This window comes from Magallana gigas, chromosome 10 (genome assembly GCF_963853765.1).
Source record: "Magallana gigas chromosome 10, xbMagGiga1.1, whole genome shotgun sequence".
Taxonomy (NCBI): domain Eukaryota; kingdom Metazoa; phylum Mollusca; class Bivalvia; order Ostreida; family Ostreidae; genus Magallana; species Magallana gigas.
This window is the reverse complement of record NC_088862.1, coordinates 25517796-25530543: the sequence shown is the minus strand read 5'-3', so window position 1 is coordinate 25530543 and position 12748 is coordinate 25517796. Positions and strand designations below refer to the sequence as shown.

Genomic DNA, 12748 nt, shown 5'->3' with positions numbered 1-12748 from the left:
TGAAAGGGGGAGTGAGAATATTAATTTGTTTTGTTTAGTATTATTCGTATTCAAATTAAACTTGTTTATTTTCTTTTCAAAGTCTTATTTTTCATTCAGCCGACAAAATCCATAGAACTCATTACAAAATCAAACAGTACTCCTCGTTTTGCAAAAGTTGAATACGACTCATGGAACGAACATTTTGGTAAAACAACCACATTTTTAAAATTTTACGGGGATTTCATTGTTATACAAATGTAGGATCGCCCTTTATAGAACTAACATTTATTTGAGTGTGAATGTGTCTATGTGTGGTTGTAGTATTTAGATCCAAATAGATGAAGAGAAATAAACCAGAAATTTATCAACATTTTATTAATCTGATAGATGGACAATTGCTTTCCGTGGTTACCAAATGGTTACCAAATGTCGCTATTCCGTGCAGCGGCCATTTTGTACAGCAGAATCAAGAGCATTGCTCCGTTGACAGTTGTCCCCAGGGACCAGACTAGGTACAGGGGCAGCAGTATCTTCTTTCTTGACATGGTAGTCGATGCTTTAACAGAAATAATGATGACATGTATGTTACTTGAAAATTGTTAACGTTTAGAATTAGATTGATGAGAAATATATGGCGAAGAAATTGGTTATCTTTTTACCTGCTTCTTTTACATATCAACTACTTTTCTTTTTGTCTCGAGTTTATCTTTCTCGACTATTATTTTATAATAAACAAAAAATCTGCAAAATTGGCAAATAAAATAGCATGCGTTTTTTAAAAAGTTATCGTTATTTATAGTTTTTGAGAAATTATATGACAGTTTCGGGGAGGAGATTCATGATTTTAATATTTCAGTTTCTCTCATCAGAAAGCTGCTTTACATAAATGTTGTCTTTGTTATATTGCCGATTTCCAATAAGGAAGTTGGGAATGCTCTAGTTTTGACAAACAAAGCACAAAAAAAATTCTCACTTTAGTGACACGGTAAAATACATATTATAAATGGTCTGAGGTATTTCATATTAAAACTACTGTCAACTGCAATTGTATAAAATGTTTGCTTATACCTATGCACGCAAAGCCACTTCCTGTAAATCCGTCCTTGCATTCGCATTCAAACGATCCATCTGTGTTGATACATACAGCGTTGATGTCACATACACCCGACTCTGTTCCTGTGACATTCTGTTTGCACTCTTCAATGGCTGCACGCAGGAGTTTAAGTAAGTTAAAATTCATCATTAAAAACAAGATTGTTGTTCAGCTGTTTAATAATGATTTGATAATTCAAAATTGATTTATCTGATACTCTTTATGGTAATTGGTCAATAAATCAAGGTTATTTTTTTTTTCATTTTAATACCTTTTTGCTTGAAAGTTACAGCAAATCCAAACTCTTTTGCTAAATCACCTCTGTCATTCGATTTAAATTTGATACGAAGATTATTTCCCGTTGTTTGGCTGTTGATTGCATTTCGGAATGGAAGGCATGTATAATACGTTTCCTTTTCTGTAGAGGATAGACGATTATTAGCTACTAGTGGACAAACTTTAAAAAATTCTTTACACATGAATATATTTGGAGATATATGACGTCGTAAAATGCAATGACTATTATGGACATCAAGTTGTTTGAATCATTTATATAATCTTTATTTATGTAAAGAAAAAAATCTTTATTTTGTTGTGTGTTGTCCAAAACCCAGATATTCCTCTTTTTTATAGGGTAATATATTTTGATCAGTTGTATAAAGTATAATGTCCTAAATAAAAGTTCAAAAGTTGGGGAAATTTAACATTTCTAATTTCATAAATATTAATGTACAAATTTTTAAGTGGTTAATATAATCATTAGTTCATTGCAATGATCATTCACTTCACGTTGATGAATAAATCTTAACTAGAGGTACTGTGAACAAGCTCACAAATGATAATCCCCGCTAAGAAAAAATCATAACTCAAATATTTTTTATGATAACAAATAATGGATGCTATCTAGCTAACCGTCCATGTTCTATCGATAACAACTGTTAATTTAAAAGAAAACTATAATTTCCATTTATACAACACATGACACAGACAGAAATTAAGCATTTTTATAAACAATGACCTTTAACTTGCCCGAATGACCTTGAGTCAAGGTCAGACACACCTTCAGGTCATAAGAGATCTTTCTGGACTTGCTTATGTTTCTACATAAAAGACAATTTTTTTTTAATGTTCCAGTCAATGACCTTGACTTTACCCAATTGACCTTGGTCAATGTCGTGAAACACCCTCATGTCATAAGCAATCTTTGTGTGAAGTAGGAACTTCTATTGTTTATCCATTAAAAAGATATGGACCTGACAAGAATTTTGCATTTTTCCTGCCAGTGACCTTGAACTTGCCCGAATGATCTAAGTTCAATGTCTCGTCACACCATAAGCTCAAAAGCAATCTGTGAGTGAAGTAGGAACTTCCAGTGTTTCTCTATTGGAAAGATATGGACCTGGCACGAATTTTGCACTCTTCCTGCAAGTGACCTTGATCTTGCGAAATTGAACTTGGTTCAAGGTCATGACACACCCTCTGGTCATAAGCAATATTAGTATGAAGTAGGAACTTTCAGTGTGTCTCAATAAGAAAGATATGGACCGGACACACATTTTGCACAGACGGACAGACCGACGGAAGGAAAGACAGACGAACAGACAAAGTGTTTCCTATATACCACCCTTCCCAACTTCGTTTTCGGGGGTATAACAATTGACTACTTTTTTGACGGTTCAAAACAGAAACTGTCACAAATAGTCATTATTCCAGATTTATGTGTGTGATTCGTATTTCATTATCTACCTTCAATGCCAAGAAAGTTGTCATGATATTATTTTATATTATAAAGTATATTTAATATTGAGTAATATTTTTTTTTAAATCACTGGGTATAATTTATGTGCCATTACATTTTGTTAAAATTTAGAATAAAAAACTCAAAACTTTGAAGTTTTAATTTTAGCAATATTTTCATAAAATTATAATATTTCTATGTTAAAAAGTTAATGCTGTAAATAATTTAAAAACTTATTTCTGTTCTTAGAATTTTTTAATGACGCGAAAAGGATTGCCATCGAATATAATATTTATTGCAGAAAAATGAAAATATAAAAAAATAATCATAATATTAGAGAAGGGGAGCACTTGTAACCCCCCCCCCCCAACAAAAAAAAACCCCAAAAAACATTGACAATTAATTTTCCATTGCAACGTCTTGTTCCCCATTAATATTAGTTTAACATGTGTGGTTTTTTTTTACATAATGCAGAATAATACATCAACCATTTTATAACCTAGGATTTATTCTTGATCGTCAACTTCAAATAAAATAAGTACTATACTTAAGTGTATAAATAATTTCTGATTCTTATGCAAGCGGGTAATAATAATTTGCATATGTTAATTTTTGATTATAATCAAACCAGCACAGGTGGCGCAGGGATAAAATCTTTCATCTGAGCAACAATAACCAACCAAATCCTAGGTGGAATGCTACACCAACATTTTTTATGGATCATTATAAAGTTATTTGGGAAACATGATTTTGTCGTTCAAAGAAGAATGTATGCTTTTCATTATTTTATACGATTTTTGGTGTTTTTTATGAAACAGTGGAAAATCTTTATTGGCTGATAGTACATGTAACACACTGCACAGTTGAAAATATGGTATGGATTTATACATTCTATTTATATCTAATATATCATGTCTAGAAATGTCACTAGTAATGTTAAAAGAAGTTTGTCTTTAGCGTATCAACATATTCTGAAATTACATATTAATTTGGTTTTGTTGTTTAGTTTTTTTGAGAAAGATTTGAAGATTTTTTTTCAATATATTCGAAAGTAAAATTTCATCTCCTTTCCCATTCAGGTACCACACTAACCCTTGGATTCATTAATTGGACGTATTTTAATCTACACTACCTGAGAATGATTCCATACAATTTTCAGATATTTGTGTTGGGGGGCGATTTTAAGAATAATATTTTCTAATTGTTTTATCTATATATTCCAAAGTAAAACTTTGGGAAAACACTGAGGCCCCACCCAAACCCTGAAAATGGGATGCTTTGGACCGAGTTAAATCTTTATTCCCTGAGGTTGATTCTATTCAACTTTGAGTCCTCTTGGGTTTTTATAGTAATTTTAGAACGATAGTTTCCAGGATTTTCTCTCTATATATATACCTATGTAAAATGCCCCTACCAAATGTTGGATCCTGATTTGAGCAACATTAAATCCTAATTAATTGAGGATGGTTCCATACCGATTAGAGCTTTTAGGCCAAATGTGTTTTTAGTTGTTGTAACTGTCAACTGGGAAACTGTACTCTAATGCAAAATTAAGTTCCCTTATCCCATTTGAGTAGGTATTGTTACAAGACACGAATCATTTCTAAATCTACTTACATAAAAATTGAGCCTTTAATGTAGAATATGGTTAAAGATAATGAAAACATTTTAATCTTTGCTTTAATCAAACCATTTGATTTACACAATTCTGATAATAATAGTTATTTTTGAAGCTCTAACTAATCAATATATCGAATTTCCAACTTCACTACATCGTAAAATATCACGTACTCCCGAAATTCCAAGCTTAAAATTGATATCAAATGTTATAAATTGGTGACAAGTAATAAATCAAAGAATTTGAGATCGAAAGCTTACGTAGTTAGGGGCTGATCTTGAAAATACAAATGTATCGTGCAATTTTTATTGCATTTCATAAAAATTAATTAATATAAAAATGAGTTTTCGTAGAACCAAATCATCCAAAAAGGATTTTATACTTGTACCTGTAGACAAAGTCAAGTAGTCAAAACATAAATCCCGATATCGATCGATGATAAGACAGGGGAAAGAGAAAACAATAACCATTCCTTCGTCAGCTGTTATTGTGACGTCACAGTCTCCGTCTCTGTAAAACGATTAAAAAAGTGCTAGCATAATTCTATGATATATTGATACTATTACTTATTAGTTAGTTACTGACTCACTACGGAAATATATTGGGTTGATCGATCTCATAGATGGCGAGGCGAAACCGAGCCGTCTATGAGAATGATCAACCCAATATATTTCCGTAGTGAGTCAGTAACTAACCAAATAAGTGTTTTGTTTTCCCGAGGACTATCAAGCGATATATTTAATCACAAATAACGATGACCTACGCAAAACCATGTACAAGATGCCTAACATCTCGTTCAATTTAACTCATTTAAACTCTTTAAAATTTTCAATCTCACCTTTAAAATACTCTTTAAAAATATTTGCTTAACCCATGTTTACTTACAATGTTTTGTGGCTTTTCAATTTTATATGTTTTCTCCATTTCCGCACAGATTTGAGCAAATTTCGACGCTGCCATTTTGTTTTGCTCCAGACAGAACAATTTGACGTCAATATTCGAAGGGCAACTACTCTCATTTTAAAGAATTTCAAAGGGCAACTACTCCAAATAGTATAAGAACTTATGGCATGCGGGTTAGTATTAAATACTATGACGTGTCGAAATGAGTAAGCGAAGCGTCGGCAAATGACGGCCATATTGCCTAATATTATTTCTCACCGAACAAATATAGAGATATATGAGGCAATCACCTGCTATGTTTAAACCAATGAAAGTGTGACATTTCAGTCCAAGGGAAAACAAAATCAAGTAGCGAGCAAAGAATATCTCTTCCGTATTTGTTGTCTTTTTCTTGGAGGGGGTGGGGTGCTAATATTTTGGCTTTTGTTACAGTGTTTGTATTTTACTTTAGTCGATCACACTTATACCTGTTGAGGCATTTCACTTTTTACGCATACATTACGCTTCGCACCATTTGTTGACTATAAGTAAACGATATATGTAAATTCTTAACTATTATTGTTATAAATAAGGAACAGTAGAATGATGTGTTTGACTTAAGATTTTAACTTTAATAATAATAATGATAATGATCTTAATCACGCTTTGTTTTTCTTTTCTTTTGTGTTTGTTTTTGTGAAAGCAACAAAAAGCGCGATTTAACCTATTTAACTCAAGGTTTACATGAACGTTTGGCATAGCACAAAAACAGTTCAATTATTTGTAATTACAACTAAACAAAATTAGGCTAAGTAGAACTTATTTTTTCAGTTTTATTCTTTACTTCATGAATCATTATAAATATTGCATTTATTCTTATATGATGCGGATTTATTGTTAAAGTATAAATGTATTCGCGTTTAAAGTTAGCTTATACTTCATAATTATTCAGTTTATTTGTGGGTACATATATACGTCTTTGTGATCAGACATTGAAGAAATAAGAAATGTTAAAAGTCACACACACACATACATGGCGTCCGTTTTTTTTATTCGTCTACAATTTATATGTCGAATTGTTCGTCGATTGGATTCTTCAGTATTTAAACTGTAAAGGTCTTTAAATAAAACAAATGAAAAAAATCATTCATATTTTAATTTCACGCTGTATTGTGTAACATAAATTGTTTACAGTATTTGCATACTTACGCTTTTCCGAATCAACAAAAGTGTAGCGCGCATCAATTTTCTTCACCGTTTTGCGAATTTATCACACTATCTATCATTTATACAATAAATGTTGTACTTTGTATTACAAATGAAACTAATTACATAAATTTCGTTTCGCAAATCACTAGTAAACATATATTCAAATCTGATTGGCTACGAAATGCAGGATAGGATAGGATAAGGTAGTATTTAACTTAATTATTTCTATTTCTATAATGTTTTGTGCATCCTGCATTATATCCTAATCTTGTCAACTTTTATGCGTCAAAACAAATTCAGGATGACGCTGGTTTCAAGCAAAATTTGCGCCATTGCAAAGGTTTAGCTAAAAAGCCATACACATTTTGTTGATGGCTAAGTGGCTAGCCATGAAAAAAACACGCTGTCTAACACAACTGCACAAAGTTCAAGCTTTATTTAAGATGGTTCTGCTTGATTCGGTCGGTCACCTTTTAAATGATAAAATAAATTTATTAAAAATGATGATACTAATCTCACGATCTCATCTCTCGATCTCCGATCCTCAGTCACGTTCGATAATTCTTAATAATTGGATTTTTTTTTTATTTGAACTATCAATTTTTTTATAGACAAAATTTTACTGTTCTAGTGTTAATATTACGCTCAGTTATTTAACAAAATGCTTGGATTCGAGTCTCTATGGAGATCCACTACGTATATGTAAATGGGTTTGAGCCACGGTCCACCAATGTAGATGTACAATTTCTTATTTAAATTTAATCTCAGCTTGTATATTTTTTTCAATTATATTCACCGAGAGCAAATTTGCAATAACTTTCCAAATATGCTTGGATGCCATTATTAATTTTCTTTTCATTTATAAAGAATATACTCTAACATTGAGGGTCGGATACCTTAATCTAATTACTAATGGGCATTGGAAGAAAAATGCATATTAAATCACATAAATTTGATGTTTTAGAATTGACGATAAGTCCTTTAAACTGAATAATATTGATTTTATATAAATTTATAATTCATCAACCAATTCAATCATCAAAACAAGGTAATAATGGACACAAAATACGCAAGAGTACCATATAAGTATACTTGATGTTTAATTATCAATTTGATGTGCTTTGAATTTGATTTCATTCATTTTAAACTAAAACAGTATCATCTAATTATCTGTAACAAGGTATAATTGTACGTAGAATGTGAAGTTAAATATTTCTTATTTGATCCTAGCACAGAACTAGATATTCAGGAGAAAGGAAAATACTCTGAAACAAATAATTTTAAACGGATATTGGTGATAAATTACATAAAAATATGTTATAGTAGGGTTGAAGCATGACTTTAAAAAGAGAAAATCCAACTAATAAGTCAATATTCCGGGAGGGAGAAACTACAATTGAAAAAAAAAAGATTTTCAGACAATGAATTTGTTTTTTCTAACCACTGATAAAGAGACAATGAGTCCCAATGGTTCGAAAATTGAATACAATGATATTTCTATTATTGTTTAAACATTATTTTGAAGTTTTGTTTATAAGTTATTTGAACAAAATGCAACTAAGTATACTTTACAAATTATTGATATCGATTACAAATATGTCAAAACAAAATGGGTCGGTATATTAATTTAAAACACATCTCCATTTAGTATTCTTAAATACAAAGTACTTAGTTCACTTGACAGTTTGAATGTGGAAGACACGATTCAACAACTTGACTAAACCATGCATATAACGTCTGTTATGGCAGTGCACTGTCATTAAAAAAATACACTGAGATCAGCTGTATTTGTACGAAATACCAGAGCATCCTCAGCTGAAGAATTTTTATACCTCGTGTCAAGGCATGTCAAACCGACACCTTTTACTTTAATGACATTTAAGACTTGAATATTCTACCACCCCGTATTAAATGTTCCAACGGGGGGAGGGGGGGGGGGTGTTCTAAACACAAAATATAAAAGTTTTATCTTACATTTTAGACTTAATAATGGTGATATGTTGTTTATAAGACAGTATATAATATAACTAAATGCATATTAACGATGCTATCATATGTACACATTGTATACTAGGAATTGTTTATAGCGCTTTGAATAGTAGAATCAACACAGTGCCAACACTTTGTTTCAACAATATAAAGGGTCGCTGTAAAAGCTAAAAAAAATGTCATGTAATTATTTAAAAGTCTATGGGAAGTTTCCAAGCTTTAATGGGTTATCCTGGTATCATTTGTATAATGAATTTTGAACAGCTAGTCTATAACGTATAACCATTTGATATTGAATCTTACTCTGAACAATATGTATATTATATGTATGATGACATAATACCAAATACAATTTTCTATCTCTCACTTACATTCCATATGATTCGGGAAAGTTTGCCGAGGTTATTGTCTGGAAACTGTCGGTAGCTTGAATGGTCTTGGATCCAGGACATGTTCCTACAAATATATTTGAAACTTTAATTTTATGTATGTTCACAAATTGTTAATGAATGTTTCTCAGAAGTTATAAATTCATATTTTGCATTTGTTACAATTATTTAATATTTAAACATTGCATATATCTAATTCAATACCTCAAGGCTTTTTAACAAATGTTACATTATAAGTACATTAAATAATAACATCATGATACTATGGCAGCATGTTTCTCGATACCACATGTATATTTTGTAACATGCTTTGATATGATATGATGATAAATGTAACTGATTGAATTGCGTTTTATGAATGTTATACGCCAAAAATGTTTCTAAGTACTGTTATGATAAAACAAACTGGGTCTACGAAGGGTAAAATTGATCCTATTACAGACATTGTCTGTATGCATTATTAAAATATTACATTTTTATATCATAGATTATTTTAACGTTAATAATTTCATTCTTGTTATAACGCGGCTCTTGATAGGATAGAAATAATTGACCCAAACTTTGCCTTGGTGGTACATTTTTCAACGGCCAGCTCCTTCTATTGGAGCTGTGTGTTACCACTAAGGCCAAGTACCTAGGGGTCTATATTTCCAGTTGATTTTTCGTACAGGTGTACATACAAAAGAATACAAAAGTTTCATCAAATATTATTCGTACAATTGTGTACATATGAAATAAACATCAACGTTTGAGTGGAGATGGTCAATTAGGGAATGTCCATACGTTAAATTGTCAGACTCGTGCATTAGACGATGTGATTCAGGTCATTGAAAGATCGACACTAGTCCAGAAAAGATTTTATTGACGTTGCACATGTTGCCCCAGAAAGATATTGGACTAAACCTTTGCAATATTTAGTTAGATCATGCTAGTTATATTGAAATGTTTTGTTTTAGTTCTATTTTTTGTGTACACTTTTGAATTTAATTTTTCAATTTTTAAAGTTACAAATGATTCTAACTTTTCTGTTTGTTACATTATTGGGTTTTCCTTTGGGGTATTACCTATATGTATATATGTCTTCTTTGGAGAGGTCGATATTGAGTAATCTCTTACGCATATCAATAAAAATATTTTCTGTGTTTATGCGTGCTATTGGGTTTCCTGGAGGCTCTGGACTATTTCGGACTGTTATGTTTCAAGCCTTGAAATTTTTGGGGGGTTTTGTTATTCTCTCTCCCGGTTACTTTACTTGAGCTCGAGTACTCTGCACTTACTCAAACAGTGTCGCAGCACATATTTTGAATTTATACAACTGTACCGAGGTTTTGGTCATTGAAAGTTTCACACATAGTATATCAGTATTTCGTGATATATCTGTAAAGTCTGTTAATTGAACACACAGAAATACAACAGCATACCCTTATTTCTCTGAGATAAATCTACATGTCAGTGTTTGACGCTGTCTTTAAAGTTGACTAAAAAGGGCACCTCTTGCAAAAGGGTCTTTCACTTTATCATTTCCAGTAGTTATCAGCAAATTTGATGCTAAAATCAAAGTCACATTTCCAAAAACAACAAACTATCGACTCTTTTTTAGTCTAAAAAGGGATTCTCAGGTAACAATCGTCAACTCATTAGCAGTACGCATTTTCCTGTTCGATTTAAACATATATTGTTTTAGCTGGCCCGTTTTGCATATCGGGTTAAACGTATTTTCGTTTGTTTTCATCGTCGATGACTGATTTGTCGTGTAGGGCAGACGTTGAAGAATTCGCCGAGCAAAACTTGATCATCGACTGACCATCGGCAGACAGTTTGTTTTAGCAGTCCTCAGTTGGTCAACATCTTGATATTGAACTTTCTTAATCGTCGATAGACATACATCAATGACGACCAAATATCAATTGAGAGTTGTAGGGCTTTTGATCGTTATTGATAAATCTACTAACGAAGGCTGACTATATTCGGATTACCTTCAGCATTATTCGTCTGTCGCTTGCAAAGCGATGGGAATGATAGGGTAAACATTCGCCAAATAAGATAATTAAAATATTTGAAGTCATAATTATTTTTAGGATTCAGCGTGACAGGGCATGTTTCTTCTTAAGCCGACGAATTAATAAAATTTTGTTACCTAGACCTACGGTTGCTCATTAGCTACCTCTTGAAATAATTTCTCAAATCAACAAAAAATTACTTGATTATAATAGATTTTATAAAAGATTATAGATATAAAAAGGAAATAAAATAAGTTGAAAACTATTTTCACAAATTGTATTAAAAAAATATGAGCAAAGGACCTCGTAATGATCTGCGGTTCACGCGACTAATGGTTTAACCACTGAGCTATGCTGATTTTCAACGAATATAATCGTTACAACAAGTTTAACAACCTTTAAAGCCATCATGTGGCGTACTGTCTCAAATAGTTTTTGATGTAGTGAAGGACTTTAAAGGTGACCCAGGTATAAACGCCCATAATTAAGAAGAAGATTGCACTACCATTTTATTCCTCATTTTTTTGCTCTGAAACCTTTCCGGTTCTAGAGGTGTATGTTAAACTATTAACGATAATGCATATTCGAAGAAATCGAAATAAGTTTGGTTAAGCTTGAAAGTTTATGAAAAAAACTGAAAGCCAAAATATTCAACAATTGCCCGATGCACGTTACACACTGCCTGACGACAGACACAGACGAACAAGTATTCCTTTTAAAGGAATGATCGGCAATAATGATATATTGATAGCTAGAAGCAATTATCATGATCAGTTTGATGTAAAATAATTTAAAAAGTACTGTATTTTTACAAAATATAGAATATATTGAATCTGTACACCATTATTTCATCATTATAAACCGTCAACAAATTTAATTTTGAAATAAATTTTGGGAAAGCCGTTCGTAAACTCATTGTCTAGGTTTATATTTTTAACGTAATTATTAAATGTGAATGTATCTTCTTCTTCTTCGTCTTCAGAATACAGAGTAGGGGTCTTCAAAGAGCATTAACACTTATACAAAGAAAGAGTTGTATAAAAATAATTTAATTCATGCCGGTGAAAAACATTGAATGCCATCAGAACTTGCTATTGAGGTCGCATTATAACGTAACCTTGTTTATAAATCAAGCCGTCTTCCTAGCTACTATTATGCAACATCAATAGATCGAGGTAGTTCATGGATTATCTTCTTATGATTGAGGTCAGTTCATTGAGGTCAACTGCATTACTGAATGAATCTTCCGATCGGAATTCTTACGCGTGAGACAAAATGTGCATTCTTCAATTAACAAGTCGAACTGTATTTTATGTATGTTTGCTTTTCTTAAGGTAAAAGAATTGAAATAAAACTGAGTAAAATGTTATATTAATACTAAACCGAACTTCAAGTTTTGATAAGAACTACTTTTGCAAGCGAAATGTGTGCGCACGTGGAAGCATGTGCCGGATGCCTCATATGGACACAATAGTGATCGGCCGAAGCCGATCACAAAAATAGCTCCTCCTTGTAACCAGATTTTACAATGACCTTGATAATTTCTTACCAGAATCCCTGCCGCTGTTAACTGATACCGTAAACCTCTCCATTTTGTTGAAGTTGTTGTCTGTGGTCAATATGACTTTCATAGAACTATCAATTGATATCCGATTTCGATTATCTGACTCTTTGGTGAGCGGGCCTCTGAAAGTTGTTCGTGTCCCAAAGCCTACTGAAATTTTTTAAAAATTCACATTAAAGCAACGAAACTTTTATGAGAAACTCAAATAGTATTACAAAATACATATGATATCGTTATTGTAGAGTAGACTCTCTCTCCCTCTCTTTCTCTCAGAATAGATTTTA

At 31.8% G+C, this 12748-nt stretch overlaps 1 protein-coding gene across 1 annotated transcript in view; it reads right to left on the bottom strand.

The window, feature by feature from the left end:
* Positions 1-340: 340 nt before the first annotated feature.
* Positions 341-12748, bottom strand: part of LOC105331180 (tolloid-like protein 2) — a 29110-nt gene continuing 16702 nt past the window's right edge. Inside the window, exons 9-14 of the mRNA XM_066073688.1 lie at positions 12450-12614; positions 8883-8967; positions 4820-4941; positions 1347-1493; positions 1051-1188; positions 341-538 (exon numbers count right to left, since the gene is read on the bottom strand). Of these exons, the coding sequence (XP_065929760.1) occupies positions 402-538; positions 1051-1188; positions 1347-1493; positions 4820-4941; positions 8883-8967; positions 12450-12614 (794 nt within the window). The 3' untranslated portion in view covers positions 341-401. The remainder of the gene's footprint in view (positions 539-1050; positions 1189-1346; positions 1494-4819; positions 4942-8882; positions 8968-12449; positions 12615-12748) is intronic.